Here is a 19,190-nt window from a genome sequence, read left to right as displayed (position 1 = left end):
TAGAAGGCATATGAACTGTATCTGAAATCTGTCCTACCCTAGAAATTCCTGGACATATGATTACCATAAATATATGCTGAGTACAGAAAAGGAAAAATGGCCTAAAATTGAAATGAATGTAATTCGTAGGGCCACAATGGGCAAAATGGGGTGCCAATCTGACACAAGACTATTTACTAATAAATTAAATCTCTCTAAGATCTTTAGGATAGGCTAGAAACACAGCTGTCTGACTTCAGTGATTTAGTAATCATCCCACATGGAGATAACAGGGTAAAGGAAATAATTAATAAAGGTCTCCAAATTTAGGCCAATTCTCAAATTATTATACCAAAAAAAAAAAATTTCCTCTGCTCACCTCCTCCCTACCTCCAAATCACAGCCTGTGGGAGCAAGACTTTTAGAACTTTACAAAATGAAGCAAGCTCACTCCAATAAAAAAAAAAAAAAAAATCAGAAGACAAAGACTAATCCAAAATAATTTCCTAAAGCTTAAGCTACTTTCAAATTTCATAACTAGGAAGGGGGTTGAGTCCCCAGCAATATATTATTCTAGTTCTTCTGTTTTAACAATTGGCTGGACCCCAGAAAGGATGTCATTTAAAACTGCTACTGCGCACTGCATGCAGGGCCCTGGGGATGCTCTGCTCTCCGCTACTGGGGCTGTTTTCTTTGGACACTATCGCTCAAAGCGCTTAAGCTTATAAAACCCCTTTACAATCATTTTTCATAACTTCCAAGAGCAACTCATTGTGGTTTTCTCCATTTCACAGATTAAAGTCTCTGGCACCCAAGGTGGCATGCCCTGGGGTCATTGATTGTTTTAACGCCCATCAATTAATATTTATTGAACCACTACCTCGGGCTCCTCTGCCACATCCACCCACACGGACAGCAGCATCAATGGCCAGGCCTTATGAACCAGAACTTTGCCCTAGGACTTTAAAAAACCTGTGGCTGCTGTCAGCATCAAACACCAGAGTCCTCTGTTAGTGCCGTGGCCGAGGAAGCTGGCAGCGGCCTGGTGGCCTCCCTTCTTCCAAGCTGGAAGGCTGAACACATGGGCATACTTGTCTGGTTCCTGTCAAATTATGTGAAATGCAGAGTCCTTTTGCTGCTGCTCTCTTAGTAAAATGCAAAGCTTCATGTCAGGGAGTTTAAGTTCTGAAAGTACCACACCGCTCTAGCCTGGGATGGTCTGACTAAAGCAATGTGCCCTGAGCAGAGCTCTCTTGTAGAAAGCAGGAATCCTGGCATTTGAGAGACTCTCTCATCTCCTCCACCTGACAGCAAAATACCAGCTTTACATTTGTTTACTTTAAGCTTTTTGTTTCCAGCTTCCTCCTTTAAATGCAATAGCCTGGTAAAGCTAATCTACTGAAACCCCAGTATCTTGATGTAAATCAGATCCTCACCAAGTGGAGAAGGAGGGAAGCGGAGACCCTGAGGCCCCAGGAGCACAGAGGCATTGGAAGGGGGGAGAAAGACAGAAAAAAAGAAATCTGAGCTTTCGGCCCCTATCATTTTGCCCTGTGCACCTTCGCCTACACTAATGGGTACAATCGTTAGAGCCGATGCATGCTCTTTCTGCGAGCTGAACTGGTAACGCGCCCACAGTCCATATTTTAAGTGACCTGACTATTCTAAAAAGAATTTAATTTCTGTTTCCATTGTGAAGAATTTGGCCAAATGCACTGAAATACCCTTCCACTCCATGCAGTGACAATACAGAAAAAAAAGTAAAACAGCCTTTCAATTGTGAAATGTATTTCCACACTGCATTGCTATTTTAGTCATGCATATTTGAGTATATTGTCACTGTTATTGCAAAATATCTTTCTAACTGAAATTACATCACCACACATACTGGAAAGAAAACACACAGTGATTGTCTTTTGAAAGGTCAACATGAAGCCTATTGCTTGGAAAGGTCATTTGTCATAGGTACCGTCGTTCTTCCTTGAACATTTTCAGATTGCACCAGTTCAATAGCATTTTTGCAATTAATAAATCCACACCTGCCAATGTGTGGAAATCACAGGCAAATGGACACTTATTTACAATCAGACAAAAAAATACTTTAATCAGGAGATTCCCAAGTTTTTTAAATACTCTAATTTAGCACAACTAAAGCGTATTTAAAAGTTACAGGAATAAACAATTTAAAGCAATTTTCCCTTTTATTTCAAGAACATAGAAGTGATATATTTTTTTAAATTTCAGTACATCTTTATTTAAATGTGCTTTGAAAGCCAAGTGGTATTTCGTTAGCTAGAAAAAAAGAAAAGCTTTTAATAAGCCATTGCTCTTGCAGTGCCCGGTCCGCCTGATTACATTTTTCTAGTAAAACTAATCTTATTAATATGTTGGCATGTGAACTCATTATATTTCTGTTGTTAAAAGCCAACTTGTGGTTTGCTTTTATTCTTTCAAATACAATTAGCAAAGCCCTCCAGTGCCTGAAAGAGCCTTTTCATTTGGACAAATTATTCCTTGGCTGACTTGACAGAAAGGGGATGAGGGCAATGGGGGGGATGGGAGTGGAAGGGGGTGGGGGTGGCGGGGGTGGGGTAGTCTCCTATTCTGATACAGCTCTGGCAGGCACAGAAGCCTGCCTGTGCGCAGTGGGGAAATATGGCTTGCATCATTTTTCCTCCGTTAATTTTACCAAATAGCTAACTTTTTAAAATTTCAGTAAGAGTATACAGTTCCAATTAAATGATATTATGTAAGACAAAAGGGGGTGAAGTGTCTGGCCAAGATTTTATTGATGATCTGGTAACTTTTCAACTGATGTCACCTCCCACGGGTTTTGCACTGCTTCTGTGCAAAACCAGTGTCAAAACACAAGCTGGTTTAAGTGGCTTTCCTGCCTGGCCTTCCCCTCATTGAAGGAAATGAGAGCGTTGTTTTTCAACATTTTGGACTTTCCAAAATGTAACGTCTGGCCTATCTAAACAATGATTTATTAAACCCTGTCTCTGTTCAAATACCTTGGCTAGATAAATCACCTGCTCCCCAGGCTCCCATTTCATTTTTGAATGTCAAAGGAAGACCTGGGAGAGAGGGAATGCCCACATACACATCCCACCTCTAACAATACGGCTGTGCGTTGAACACTGCCAAAATAGTTGTTTAATTAGTTAAATTTTCAACTTTTAAATAAGGAGAGAAAACAAGTTATGGGTGGCCCGCTAACCTCAAACAAGCAAATATCCAAAGTTATAAAATCACCCCCTGCTCAGAATACCTGGTTAGAAATAAAAACAGCATTTACCAAATCTACCCCAAGTCAAAAACAGAGGTTGCATTAAGAGTTATGAAACCGAATTTGAAAGCCAAAGTACTAAGGATCCAGCATTATTTCATAAAAAAATGGACTTTACACATTCTTTATAACTAAAACATCTTTCTTTAACAACAACCAAAAAAAAACCATCTCCGAGACTAACCGGAGAAATACTAAAAAAACACTTCTGATCCACTCTTAAAAACTAGGCTCTAATTTTGTGTTTGCAAAACTACACTTGCAGCTGCATCTCTGCAAATGCAAACTGGACACAGAGGATTGCCATTACTTAAGTTGTGTATACAAAGGTGAGTTTTGCATACAGTTACATGCCATAGAATGGTGACCAGTTTACAGCTGAAGAAAAGTTGATCCTTCGAATTTGAAAGCTGGAGTAATGCAAATGTCCAAGAAACTTTTCCAATGTAATGTTACAAGCAGCAGAATACTTTATTGTAATAAAATTCTTCTAAAATGGGGGAGGAGGGGGACAGGTTTGTGATGATTGTTATACTGTGATTTTTCAATAAAGGATAAGTAAATTCCATACCCAGATAATGACAATGAAATGCAGCCTCTAAATTAAGAGTAAAGTTAGAAAAACACTTTCAACATGTACTAACACAAACCTGGGAATGAGAAAGCCCCATGAGGTGGTGGCCCAAATCTCTGGCTTTATAGCAGAGGAAGAAGCCCTAAGAAGTAAAGGGACCTGACCAAGGGCTTTCTCAGCCCAAGTCCACTTAGCTAGTCCAAGGTCAGGAGCTCTTCTCTCTCCTAAAGCTCCTTTCCCAGCTGGCTTGTGTTTGGCCCTAGAATGACGCTGTTTGCAACACTGAAGATTAGTAGGGGTGGAAGCTATTAAGAGGAGGTGGTCTCTGCTATCAAAGGTTGTATTGGAAGGTAACTGAGCCCCACATTGGAACCCGCTTAACAAGTTTATGTCTTCAAATGTTCTCTAACATTTTTCCTGAAGTATTTTGTTTTACACTAAAAGACCCCTAATAGATTCTAGAAATGGTATAAATTGCTACCACTGCATTGTGATAAATTAGAAATAACCTGCCAGGACACAAAGAGGTCCAATTATTTTTATGTAAATATCCCATTTTTTAAATGAAACTTAAAACTGAGTCAACTTGGGTTTTTTAAAAATCCACTTTAAGAGGCTGGCCCCGTGGCTTAGCGGTTAGGTGCGCGCTCCGCTGCTGGCGGCCTGGGTTCGGATCCCGGGTGCACACCGACGCACCGCTTGTCCAGCCACGCTGAGGCCACGTCCCACATACAGCAACTAGCAGGATGTGCAATTACGACATGCAACTATCTACTGGGGCTTTTGTGGGGGGGTGGGGAAGGAGGAGGATTGGCAATAGATGTTAGCTCAGGGCCAGTCTTCCTCAGCAAAAAGAGGAGGATTGGCATGGACATTAGCTCAGGGCTGATCTTCCTCACAAAAAAAATCCACTTTAAAACCTAAACTTCTACATACACTGGCAACAGGATTCCTAGATGATGTTCCTACATATGTTCCTTTTTCAAATGACACTGGCATAAAAACTATGTTAGAGGAAACAGGTTAGCCCTGGACATAAAGTAAAATAAGGTCTTCATCCACCATTATGACAAACCTATTAAAGAACAACTCTTTCCTCAGTGAGGAAGTACTGTCGCTAATGTACGTTGCTTCTGTATAATTGCTTTTAAAGAATCACAGAAGGCAGGCATCTGGGAGGGTAAGAAAGTAAGCACTCAGCTAGTAAATCAAGAAAAGGTAGCCACTAGGAGGGAAACCATAACCAAACGGGTTCTAAAGGAGCTAGAATATTTTGGACCAAAAGAAACATGCTGACTCCCTCTCTCAAACACATACTCTCTCTTTCCCTCTTCCTTCCTTGCTTTGAATGCGACAAGATTACCACCACCACCACCATCCCCCCCCAAAAAACAAGATGGCACCACCATCTCTGAATACTTGCATGATATTGAGATTTAACAATCCAGGGAGACTTCTGGTAAATCACAGCCATTTAAACACACATTCCCTCCAAAATCCCCACTACAACAACAGTAAATGAATTTTTTAAAGTGTAAAATTAAAAGGCAAAAGAGTACAGGAAAGAGGGGCCGGCCCCGTGGCTTAGCGGTTAAGTGCGCGTGCTCTGCTGCTTGCGGCCCGGGTTCGGATCCCGGGCGCGCACTGACTCACCGCTTCTCTGGCCATGCTGAGGCCGCGTCCCACGTGCAACAACTAGGAGGATGTGCAGCTACGACATACAACTATCTACTGGGGCTTTGGGGGGAAAATAAATAAATAAAATCTTAAAAAAAAAAAAAAGAGTACAGGAAAGAAATAGTAGATGAGAAATGTCAACAAAATTTTGGAAGTTGGAAAGGAGTAACTGACTCAATAGACCTGAGAAACTAAAACCGAAGTGTGCACAGGAGCATGGCAGGGAACTCCAACAAGAAGCAAAGAATCCCAGTCCAGAGGCTCTAGAATTAGAGACACCAGTTACCTCTGGAGGTAGGGATGCGTTGGGGTTGAAAATAGTGGGACTAGTTGAAAGTCTATGTAAGGAGCACTCAAAAGTCAGATGTCCCCCCCCCCCTTGAAACCTTACACAGAGAAGAAACTGCCCCTTCCCATCCAGGCGGAAGACAGAAGATTTATTGTCTGAAGATGTTGACGCAAAGCAGGTCTGATCGGGAGGGTACCAGGCACAGCTGGAGACAGGGTGAAGCATAAAACTGAAAATGAGGTTTAAGTGCAAAGTCTGCAATCCTAAAGGTGAGAGTCCCCTACTCTGAGCTCCCAGAATGTAGGGCAGCCCTATGACTCTGAGAGGGGGATTGGAGGAGAATCCTTTAGTGAAACTTTAAGGACAATCTCCAGAAAATCATACTTGGGATAACCCTTTGAAAAAGCTAGCTTGACACCTTTATAAATAAAGGTAAATAAGTAAAGTCCACCACTAGACAAGTTCCTATACACACAGAGCTTCTGGAGAGCTCATTAATGGCTCATCCTTAAATACAAACAGACAGCTAATAATTACCAACAATTTAAGAAAAGCTTGTACTATGAAAGAGAAAGAAGTCAAAATTAATATTTAAAAAAAAGGAATTTGAAAGAAATAGGCAATGCAGGAAGTAAAAGAAAACCATAAAAAAAAAAACTTATCTCAACAAATGTAAGATACCAGCAATCGTAAGAAGCATCTTTGCTTTATGTGTCCTCAGAAAACAAAATTCTACTTATTAAATGTCGACAGCCCACCAATTATAAAATGAATCCCAACTTACAATAAGTTAAAATGTAAAACAAGTGTATTCTAGAACTGAAGAAAGGGTACACTCAGAAAATAAGACACTGCACCCATGAAACGAGTACACTCAGAAAATAAGACACTGCATCCATGAAACAAGGTCAGGGTACTATTTTTTAAAAAGAGAGGCACTCAGAGAACAAGAGAAAGCTCTTGGAAATTAAAAATATGGTAGCAGAAGTTAAAAGTCCAATAGACAGTTTGGAAGATAAAGTTGAGGCAATCTCTCAGAAAGTAAAAGAAAAAGGCAGAGTCAGAAAATGGGAGAGAAAATTAGAGAATCAATGGAGGAGAGCCAGCAACCAACTTTAAAATTTCCAGAAAAAGCAAACAAAGTGACCAGCAAAAAGATTTTAAAAGACCCACACCAAGCCATAAAATTGTGAAATTTCAGAACATCGGTGAGCCCATTGTCTGCCTATTTGGTTTCCAATTCATTTCCCTCTCTACACCTGCTTTGCTCTGCTCTATCTCATGGGAGGATGATTCTTTCAGGCCTCATTTCCCTGTCACTGACTTCTGGTTGGTTCAGCCAACAAGATGCACTGGTGGAAAAGCCGGGAAGAAGGGAAAAGCCAGGATATTTCTCTCTTTCTCTCTTTGCCTTAGGTAGCATCGCTGGCAGAGGCTGCATTTCTTCCATGCTTCTGGCTCCTATGAGCAGTCCTAACTCTTGGGTCCTAATAAAACTCTCTTCCCTGGTCCTTCTAGCTCCAGAGGTGGCAACAGCAAAAAGCTGTTGCCAACTTCTGGCTGACCTTACTGTTTTACTTGGCATTTTAGCTCTTCCTACATCTTAAAGTTAGTTTCTCCTATTAAATTCCTTCTGTTGAATTACCTAGTGTAAACTCTATTTTCCTAACTAGACCCTGACTGATACAATCAACAATACAGTGAAAATACTAAAAGTTCCTAGACAGAGACAAAAAGAAAGTAGCATGAAAAAGATAAATAATCAGAATGGTAACACCAAAAACTGCAAAACAATAGAGAAATGACATCAAAATTTTGAGGGAAAATAATCTTCAAACAAAAATTTTATATCCAGCTAAATAATCAATAAAATAAAAAATTAAACCAAAATGTTTCCCAATGTGCAAAGTCTCACAAGATTTCCCACTCACACCATCTTGTCCTTCAAAACTAAGGTGAAAGTCAACAAAGAAGGAGATTTGATATCCAAGAAAAAGGGGATCCAGTACAGAAGAGAACTAAAGGATATTTCCAGGTTGATACTGAAGGAAGCAATTACTCTAAACTGGAGCAGACAGACAAAGGGCTGAGAAAAAAAAAGAACAAACATCATTATCTAAAATTCTTGACTGAGGGAATGAGAATGAAATAGTGAGAATTACAAGGAAGCAAACAGAAAACCAAGGTAATTATTAACTCCAGAGAAAACAAAAAGCTACACAGAAAAGAAATGTAATCATAGAACTACATGGTTCTGCAGTAAATACATACATGGTCACAATAATAAGAGCTCTGAATATGCTTTTTATTTTAGCTTTTCCTCAAATTTTATTTTGTGAATGTACCTTTAACTAAAAACTATGTTATAAACTATTGGGAGGATGGGAGGAAAGGGAAGTATTTGTAGAGGAAGAGTGTATAAAGGAGCTAAGTCTTCTTCCATTTTAGAAAATCGAGAGATAATATCAAAATTTTTAATATTAAAAATGACAATGTACATAAGCTATTTTAGAAATGTGGAGAGAAACAGCAGAAGAAGCCGATAAAAACATTAAGGATTAGGGGCCGGCCCAACAGCGCAGCAGTGCGTGCGCTCCACTTCCGAGGCCCGGGGTTCGCAGGTTCAGATCCCGGGCGCACACCGACACACCACTTGTCAAGCCATGCTGTGGCGGCATCCCATATAAAGTAGAGGAAGATGGGCACGGATGTTAGCCCAGGGCCAATCTTCCTCAGCAAAAAAGAGGAGGCTTGGCATCAGATGTTAGCTCAGGGCTGATCTTCCTCACAAAAAAGAAAAAAAAAATAAGGATTATTGCCTCTAAGGAATGGGAGTCGGAATTGGAGAAGAGCAGACCCATACACTCATGTCTGTCTATAACTCTTATAGTACTATGAACTTATTTTTAATTTGATTGGGTCTTTTTTCATTCATTATATTCAATCTAGAAAGTCATATATTATTTTGATTTAAACAACAACATCAGGTAAAGAAGGTGAGTTTCACCCAAGGGCAGAGCCAACTGTTAAAGGCCAGTCAGTGAATGGGTCTCAGAAGTGCCAAACACAAAAGGGAGAAGGGGACAAGGCCAAGAGTGGGATTTACAGGACGGAGGAGTCAGAGCCCGAGGGGAAAAGATGTCTCCAACATTGGCTTGTCTAAACTGAGAAATAGTAGCAGGGAGAAATTTAAGTTACCTCTTTAAGACATAATGTGAAAACACTTGGAATTGGAAAGATGGACTGACTCCCTAGTCCAGAAGGAAGGAATGAATAAATGAATTAGCATCTCTGTCATCTCAGAAATAAAACTAATGGTCTTAGAATGTAAGATTACAAAATATTAGAGCATTTAGGTGTTTCTTCATTTTCTTCCAGGGGAGTGATTTTTCAATACAGCTCTGCATTCACAATGTTGAACCCTATCCATGTGAATAAATAGGGCTTGGGACAATAATTGGGCAAAGGATATGCTGACTAGCCATGGTCTAGTTTAATGATTCTTAACTTTCTGTGATGCTGACCCTATTAAGAATCAGCTGAGGGGTGTTAGCCCCTCTATCCAGAAATAAACACATGTGCACTGACACAAAAAATTTTGAACATAATTATAGGAGTTAACGCACCCTAAGTCAAGAAACCCTCATCCACTTAAAGAGGTCATGGAAACTTCAATGAATTTGGAAGGAGCTTCCTACTAAAGAACTAAGTGACCCGCTCCACTGTGTTTGATTTCATTTCTCTAGAAACATAGATATTTTCACATATGTGCTACATTTGGTCTGCTACAAGATAAATTGTCCAGGCCTCTTGAGAACCATCACTGTGTCAGAGTGCTTTACACTGAGGTGCGTGATGTTTTATGTCCTTGCAGGCATAGAATGCAGCTCCTGTGGGCTCCCAGAGCTCATGGCCGTGGATATTTATATACTTGCTTAAGTATTTTTAGGTGATGAGGATCCCACCACACATGGGACTACTGCATGGTCCAGGATCGAGCTGATAGCCATGCTCCCTGGGGCACTCAGTAAACAGCATCTGAGGAAATGATGGTTTACACACTTCGGAAGAAAACAGGGAAAACAGGTAGCTGCAGATGAAGAGGACAGTCCTAGCCAGACTTTGTTAAGTGTGTGAAAGAGTAAAAAGAAACTGGTATCTTAAAAGTGTGTATGTGGGCAGGCAGGGTGCAGAGAAAGGAAGAAAATGCTTCAGCCTGCGTTGCCTGCAAGGCTCACTTGTAGGGCCTGAGACACTTAATCTTTGGGTCATGGGTTTGCCCCCATGTTGGGCACATTGTTATTAAAACGGTCAGACTGATGTAGTGGAAAAAGAAAGTCACTGAACCAGGAGTCAGGGGATGCAACTAATCTTGCCTTGGCCACCACACAGCACATTCTAAAACCAAATACCAGCACTCTAGAATTGGAACCACTCGCATGGCAGAGGCCAAACACCTCCATTAAGATACCCTTGAATGAGAGCCACTGCACTTGTGGGCCACCCAATAAAACCACCAGAGAAAGCCAGGCAGGCACTTGACAAGCACTTGTCTCAGCCATGCTAGGAGCCCCACTTATACTTGCGGGCCTCTCCAGTGGGGCTCTACACGTAACTTTAGATTTCTGATGACCCCCAGAGGTGTTCAGAACCCACAATGCAAAAACTCATTACTATCCCCTGACAGCATCTCCCACAGTATAAGTGAAACTGATCTTCTGGCTTTGTGTACCTGATGAGGTCTAGGCCCAGGACTCTGTCACCACCCAACATTGTATTGATTGCAATATACTGGTTACATTTGGAAAAGCCGCCTCACCTCCCTGGGCCTCGGTTTCCCCCACTGTACAGGGAGTGGGCTGGATTTGATGTCCTCTGGTTCAGTAATAACTAAAATAATATGCATAACGATAAAAGCTTACTTTTGTTGGCTGCTTCCTATGTGCCAAGAACACAGTCAGGGGATGCAAGAGTGGACAGAAACAGATGTGGTTCCTGCTGTCACAGAGTTTACAGTCTGGAAGGAGGGGCCCAAGTTAATTAGAAAATCCCACACGTGTGTATGACTACAACCTGAGAAGTGTGCACAATGGAAAGGAGGAGAGTGCCATGAGATAGTCTGGAGTGTCAGGAAAGACGGTCCTGAGAAGGTGGTATCTGAGTTAAGACCTGAAGGGTGAGTAGGAGGCCTAGGTGCATTAGGCATGCAGGAGCATCCTATACACTGGTCTGGAGTATAAGAAACAAAAGTAAGAGAAATAATAGCTACATCCACTGACTATTTACTAAGTGCCTAGCGTTGTGTTGAATATTATTTATATACAGTTCTTAAGTTCTTTCAACAATCTTGTCAGTTAAGAATTATTATCCCTATTTTACAGCCAATAAACCCAGGCACAGAGTTTCAGAAATGTGCCCATAGCCAGGCAGAGCCGGGTCTATGAAACCCCAAGCCTGCATATTTAACCAATAGGCCATACTGTCTCCAGTGGTGGCCTTGGGCCCTGTTAAAATGTGATGTATCAGATTGGAACAGGTTTCCACCAGGTTCACTGGAAAGAGGACAAATGTATTTTTAAAAATATTATTATATTACTGATAGGAATGGTGGAGACACTGTCATAAGATACGTGTTCTAATAACTAGACCACTACAGTACATGCAACTCCCACAGCCCCCAAGATAACCCAGCCCTAAGCAATCCTATTTTCTATCACACCACATATATGTACCCACCCAGCCAATGACCAGAGATGAGTGAAACAGGAGTCAATATTTGACCCAGAGATGCTAATCTACAGGATGCCAATAGCCTTAGAGACGACCCCTAAGTCATCTCCTTTTGCCTAGCTCCCCCTAGGCAAACATATATAAGTTCAACCATAATTATATTCTCCAAAATATGAACTGGGAAATAAGAATTCAAAGTCTTGAGGTATAGAGAGACTGGAATTATGCTAGGAGTGCAGAGATTATTAAAATTAGAAAAATCTAGTAAAGAAGGTGGTGAAAAGTTACAAACTTCCAGTTATAAGATATATAAGTTCTAGGAATCTAATTACAGCATGGTGACTATAGTTAATATTGTATTGTATATTTGAAAGTTACTAAGAGAGTAGATCTTAAAAGTTCTCATCACAAAAAAAAAATCTGTGACTATGTGAGGTGATGGATGTTAACTAAACTTACTGTGGTAATCATTTCACAATATATACATATATCAAATCATTATGTTGTACACTTTAAACTTATACAGTGTTATGTGTTGATTATATCTCGATAAACTGGATAAAAGAAAAATCTAGTAATGCAACTCACTACATTATAACAGAATAAAGAAAAAAAAATCCAATTATCTCAATAGATGTAGAAAAGGCACTTGATAAAATTCAAACACCCCAACCTACACAGGTGATAAAATTGCATAGAAATTAATAGGCACACACACACACACACAAGTACAAATAAATTTAAGGAAACCTGAGTAAGATCAGTGCATTGCATCAGGGTCAATATCTGTATTGTGATCTAACACATAATTTTCCAAAACGTTATCATTGGGGTAAACTGGCCAATGTATACAAGCGATCTCTCTGTTTTGCATCTTAGAACTGCATGTAATTCTGCAATTATTTCAACTAAAAAAGTCAATCTTAACGAGAGGGCAAGAGGTGGAGATAGAAGAAGAGAGGAAGGGAGAAAGGGAGAGAAGGAGGGAGGGAGGGAGAGAGAGAGGGAGAAAGGGAAAGGAGATCAATTGTACGTAAACAAAATTGCATTAATGCATCAAAATTTGGTAAGTTAAAAATATAGAATAATAATTTTATTTTAAAAATCATAGCCACTCCATCCTTCCAATGTTTCAGTATAGCCTTACCAAAATTTTAAAGTTTCAAATTTTTGCATTTTCAGATCACAACCTTTCCACCGATGCTGCCAACATGGTAATATGATGAATGTGATACTAACATACATGACATAGAGTCAGGGATATCACACGATTTATAATACCGCCAGCCATAAAAACCTGTGTCCACGGCTTTTCTTTAACCTACATTATATAAACCTTGCTGCTTGTTGTGGTATTTTTGTTTCAGTTATCCTAATAAAAGGAGTAATTATGTCAAAACAAAACAAAACCTCACCAACAAGGAATAAAAAAGAACTTCCATAATCTAATAGATTCTCCCAAAAACCCCAGAGTAAACATCATGCTTAAATGGTGATATAAACAGATATAAAACCTGTCATATGTTCTTCATTTTAAAGCTAAGAACAAGGCAAGGATGCCCACCATCACTGCTTACATTCAACACTGTATTGGGGTCCTAGCCCATGCCATTAAAAATTTTAACTTAATTAATTACACTTAATTTAATTTAATATGCTTAATTTAATTAAGTATACTTTTAATTAAGCATGCTTAGGAGAAGAATTGAAAAAAAACAAAGTTGTCACTATTCACAGGTCATGTGATTGTTTAGAAAACGTGGTAAATTTTAGAACTAAAAGAGAATCCACGAAAGTTGCTGGATTTGAGATTGACAGCAGGGGCTGAAGAGCCCATGACAGGTGTCACGAACTGAAGTCCTAAGTAAGCAGACGAGACAACCCATTGGTACCAATAAGAAAAGCAGAAAGAACTAGAAAAGAGTTGAGCCCTGGAACGACGACCACCAAGTCTTGCTCATCTTGTTAAGCATCTCCTGCTGCATTAGACCAAGGGCTAGCCTCTGTGAGGCCCGGCCACACCAGGCTCCCAGTTCTTTGGCTCCCATATCTCGCTATTCCACAGTACTCACCACAACCACCTGTCTAAACTAACCTGATAAACATCTCCAACTTGCATGCAAAAGAACTCAACGAAAACACACATAAATATGAAAAACGAACATGTCTTCAGAACTGGAATAAGTTAGTATAACGAGCTTAATTTCTACTTAAAATTATAATTTTTATTTATTTATAAAATGAGTTTTAATGATCCCACCATCAGAGAGAAGCAGTATTGTAATCTACGACTACAAATATTCTCTAAAGCACTAGTATTTGCCTTGGAATGTATTATGGATCTTTGTAGGAGGTCTACTTTCCAAATGAGATTTTGCTTAGACTACCATTAAAATAAGATTTAATATTCTGAACACAAAATAACTGATGACCAAGAAGACTTACCTAGTAGTGTGTTGGAATACCAACCTTTGCCCAATGAGTGTCAACATGGTGGACAGCCTACACTGAAATACTTGAACTTCAACCACCTCAGGAAGGAGGCCAGACAAAACCACACCATTTTTGAGTTTTTAAACTGGAAAATTGTAAATTAATATGAACCTAGTAAATGGCTCATTGTCACTGACAGCTCAATGTCTCATCTGCTTACTTACAAGCGTTGGTTATAATGATTACAGTGTGTAATATGTAAAAAATCTGTAAAATAAAAAAATATGTAAAAAACATATGTAAAAAACTTGGATGTTTTCAATATTGGCCCAGGCCACCTTTGGCAGCACTACTGAAGGAAGCTCCATGCCCTTTGTATTCTTTCATACTCCTGAGGCAAAATATTTGGATGATGACAATCCTATCATAGGTTTCCTTAAACTTGGGCTCTGTTGCAGAAACCCTCCTTCTTTGATAATTCAGAACACCCTGACCAATATAGTAGCCATGAGTTACGCACGGCTACTGAGCACTTGAATTGAATTAAGATATTCTGTAAGGGTAAGATACACCCCGGATTTCAAAGACGTTGTACAATAAAAAGAATATACAATCTCATTTGTAATTCTTACATTAATTAAATGTTGAAATAATATTTTTGATATTTGATTTAAATAAAATGTATTATTAAAATTACTTTCACCTGGTTAACTTTTTTTAATGTGGCTACGAGAAAATTTTAAATTATCTATATGTCTCACATTATATATCTACTAGATAGTGCTGATTTAGAAAGTCAAAAGATATTTTAAATGATGTGTGTATAATATATATAACATTTAAAACATTAATAAATATGCTTATAAGACACTTTGTATATCATTTGATAGAAAACTCCTGTAAAGACAGGTGTAATCTTATAACAATAAGACAAAAGAGGCACCATTTATTGAGTTCCAGCTTTTGACTGGATAGCGCTAAATGCTTCAAATAGATTATCTGCAGTGCTCCCAATAGGGAGGAGTAACATGGATCAGGGAGACTGAGTGATTTGCCCCAGATTGCACAGCTAGGAAGTGCTGGGTCCAGGCTCTGAATGCAGTCAGTCTGATGCCAATGCCTGTACCTTGTAGTACTTGAAGCAAAGAAATTGGGAGAGGCCCTATTGGGAAGTAACCATCTCTTACGAAGTTGGTCATTGTCCACCTTCGGCAGGGACTTTCTAAGCCACATGTCTGTCGTTAAGAAGGTGCTCCTTTTCTGCTTTGGCCACTGTGAAGCAGTTTTGAAAACCAGCACACCTACCCAACCAACCTGAGTGGCCCACTGCTCATCCTGCTCTGAGAAAGGATTTGCAGGTGTGACACAGAGGTTTGAGGCGTCACACAGCAAGGTGTGCCAGAGGCAGCAAAACAATGGCACCAGGTGAGGTGTGGTCAGCTGTCTTCGTGACACCTCTTAGATGAGTTCCTCTGCTTGATCTTTAGCCTGGCCTAAGCTTCTGACTCTAGTCCACTCTTGGAAGATGCATCAGTAACAACAGCACTAACGGATGGGAAACTCTGGAACACCTGAGGAGGAAACAGCTCACAGCAGAAGGGGCAATGACATTGCCACAGGAGAGAAGCAGATTCACCATAAAACTAAGACAGATTGCCAAAAGAAAGATCCTTCTAAAACCCCAAATATCTCCTGCCACCAAGCTTTGAAAACATCAGTCATGCAAAACATGGGCACTCCTTCATCCATCTTCTCCAACATGCTCCTAGCCAATAGGTGATGGAAGTCTACAGACATCTGCTTAGCATTAGAACACAGGTACCCAAAAAAGCAATTTTCCTTCCTGCAGCATTTGGAAAAGTGGAAGTGAAGGGTGGGAGTGACGGGGACGTGGGGGGGGGGGGGTGGAAACTGGCCAGGAAAAAAAACAGAAAGCTCAGTGACATTCGGACCTGGACCTAGGAATGTTTGAACGGTTCAGAATGGGACACTTTGTCACCTCTGATTTAATTAGAAGACAGTTTTCAGGATGCTGAAGGTCTAGGCTGGTAATCAAGCACTTACGTAATCCTCTTCATTGAGCCCTTGTTTCTCAACAGAACTTTTCACTTCCATGGAAAACTTCTCAAACTCGGGTTTCACTGTCCTCAGTAGAGTGATTGTTTGGAGGGATGAGTATGCTTGCTTAGCTTCAAAGTCGTGTTTGTCTCCTCTCTTCCAAGAGCCATCTCCTATGGGAGAAATAAAAATATTTATAATTCCAAGCCAGTCACCATAAAGGGGCCATTCTTCCTTTTCAACTGCGATGTGTCTCTACATGTTACTTTTGGCAGCCAGGGCAAGAGGTATTGTCATAGTTTTGCACTTGGGTGTGATGTGACAATGTCAAGATCCTCAAAGAAGAAGAAGGTCTTTTGGACACATGTTCCTTTGAAAAGTGAGAGAGAAAGAAAAGCACTGTGGAGTAAATTGCCTTATAATAACCATGTCACTGTATTTTCACCCCCCAAGAACTGCAGCACTGCAGGAGTAAGAAGTAAGTTTTTATTCCTTTCCATTCAAACTTATTTTTTAAAACCTACAATCAACTGTGGAGGTCAACCAAGTTGTTAGTGTGGTACAATACACCTGGTGTGATGTGGATGTGGAACGGCAGGAATGCCTCTGTATGACAACGCATGTGCACAAGTATGACAAAGTTGGCACCGTTAAAAGAGAAAAGTTTGAGATTATTAATATTTCTTGAAATATTTCTGGAATCTCTTCAGTGTGAAAGTAGCTTAGGTGAACGTGAGGATTTGTATTTCTCTAGTGCTGGCAACATCATAAAAATTATTTATTGGACACTGTTCATCAGTGCATCAATAGTAAAAAAAATGAAAATTGCTAACATTTATTGAGCATAGATATAATAATAAAAGCTCTATTTATTGAGCACTTTATATGTTTAAACTCATTTAATCCTCACGAGACCCCGTGATGCAGGTCCAATTATCCTCTCTATTTTACAGATGAGGAAACCAAGGCATTGAGAAGCTAGGTACCCCACTGCTTCACAGCTCTCCCTTTCACAAAAGCAAAGGCAAATTACATGGATAATAATCATTACTCGTCTCTTTATTATTTCATTTTGAGAAAATATGTGGCCTGTAGGGCCCCGAAAGGAAAGGTAGACCTCTAACTTTTGACAATAAGCTGTTGTTTCTATGAATTATCACTATGATTCCTGGAGATCTTGAAAATACATCAAGGAACTCATCCTGCTGGAGTCGAACACCAAAGTCATTTGTTTGCCCCAAGCCCCTAGTCCGCAGCAGACACCTCGAGGCCAGAGGCTGAGCAGTGAGGATGTCTCTGGAGGGTCAGCCAGGGCTCCGTGACACTTGTTCTACTCTTACAGAAAAAGTTCAATAAAGAGTTGGTGGTTGGGCCGGCCCCGTGGCTTAGCGGTTAAGTGCGCGCGCTCCGCTGCTGGCGGCCCGGGTTCGGATCCCGGGCGCGCACCGACGCACTGCTTCTCCCGCCATGCTGAGGCCACGTCCCACATATAGCAACTAGAAGGTTGTGCAGCTATGACATACAACTATCTTCTGGGGCTTTGGGGGGAAAAATAAATAAATAAAATCTTTAAAAAAAAAAAAAAAGAGTTGGTGGCTTTTGAATTTCTAGAACAGCTTAAATCAGACAAACATTGATTAACCGTGTACTACATGCAAGGTTCTGTGATAGCCACAGCGGGCATCGTAAATGTCTTGAACAGTCTCCACCACCTTCAAGAGAGGGATTTAGAGACGGACATGTAAACAACTGAAGTTATTACAGGTAACAAACAGTTAGCTCACTACGGGGCAGTGGGATTGGGTGGTACAAAGAAACAATGTAGAGTATAGAAGAAGAGGCTATGAACTCTAAGGAGGGAAGGTTTCATATAGGAGGAGGCATCAGCCTGGTCCTAAACATGTGAATAGGATTTTAATAGAAGGAGAGGAGGTGGAAAGGCATGCTTGGCAGAGCCTACAGCATGGGCAAAGGTGCAAATGTGTATGACATCCAGTAGGCAGCTGGGAACCTTGGTCTGGAGCATGAGAAAAGGCAGAGACAAAGAATTTGTTTGTGGAGACATCTGTATAATCATAATCCTTATAATAGCAACCTTTTATTAATTGCTTGCTATGTGCCAGGGAGCTGTTAAAAGATAAATAAGACAGAGCTGAGGACAGAATTCATTAAGGGCTAGATCCGTTCTCAATGAGCACAAGATTAAATTTCAGGCCACCAAATAAAACTTAACAAAGTCCTCCTCCTCCCATAGAAAACCTCCCAAACACCAACACCAAGGAGGCCACAGCACGAGCACACTGCCATCAGCCAGGGTACACCCAGCTGGGTGCTCAAGACACGAACAATGTGGCCTTTGTGAAGCCACCGAATCCATTTGTCAGGAAGACCCCTAATTCTAAGATTTCCAGAACATCTTCATCCCACGGAGAAACCCATTTCTTATAGGCCTGCAATCAATATTTATTGATTCATTTTTAATTGACTTGAGGTATCAAGACTCAAGGCAGGAGCGATGTTTCTTAAGAAGAGGTCAGAGTTTCTCAGCCCTGGGAAAGAGTTCTCTCCAGGGACACAAGAAAGGAAATATTTAACCCGATAGGGTTTTATACTGTGTGATTAGAAAATATACATAGAACTGGAAACAGCAACTACCTCAGTTACTAAATCGGGAAAAACATTTATTTATTTTGAGAGAGGTGAAATCCAGTACAATAAATCTGCCTACCACAATCTGAAAGGCAATAACTTTGGAGTTTTGTTTTCTAGAAAAAAAGAATGGAAGCAATAGAGCTTCATAAATTTAAGCCAGACCAAACAGGTATCTAATCACAACCATAAGCAATACTTTGACTTCCTGTTTTTGTGTGTGTTTCTTGTTGTAACGTGTCAGTAACATCTTCCATACGAGACTGTTGTACGCTAGGAAAGCAGAGGTCGGCTTGGCATGGCGCCGCATCAGTGGGGACAAATTTAATTCAGTAGACAACTGGGTGCCTCTGGAGATTTATGAGCGGAACAGAAGAATGACATGATCAGAATCATGCCTTGGGAAATAGCAGTGGATTAGAGTGGGGAGACATGGAGCGTTCACAGCCACAGCAATCCAGGCAAGAGGTTATGAGAGGTTACATGTGGGAAGTCATACCCAAAAAATTAAA

The 19,190-nt window shown here is 40.3% G+C and overlaps 1 protein-coding gene across 2 annotated transcripts in view; it reads right to left on the bottom strand.

Moving 5' to 3' along the window:
• The window catches only part of NPR3 (natriuretic peptide receptor 3), a 68,113-nt gene that overhangs the window by 27,402 nt on the left and 21,521 nt on the right, over positions 1–19,190 (bottom strand). For both annotated transcript variants that reach the window (XM_014781567.2, XM_004422706.3), the window contains exon 3: positions 16,036–16,202. In XM_014781567.2, the coding sequence (XP_014637053.2) occupies positions 16,036–16,202 (167 nt within the window). The remainder of the gene's footprint in view (positions 1–16,035; positions 16,203–19,190) is intronic.

This window comes from Ceratotherium simum, chromosome 18 (assembly GCF_057802395.1).
Source record: "Ceratotherium simum simum isolate JZ-2026a chromosome 18, ASM5780239v1, whole genome shotgun sequence".
NCBI lineage: Eukaryota > Metazoa > Chordata > Mammalia > Perissodactyla > Rhinocerotidae > Ceratotherium > Ceratotherium simum.
Note: the sequence above shows the minus strand (reverse complement) of the source record. Positions and strands in the feature narration are given on the sequence as shown.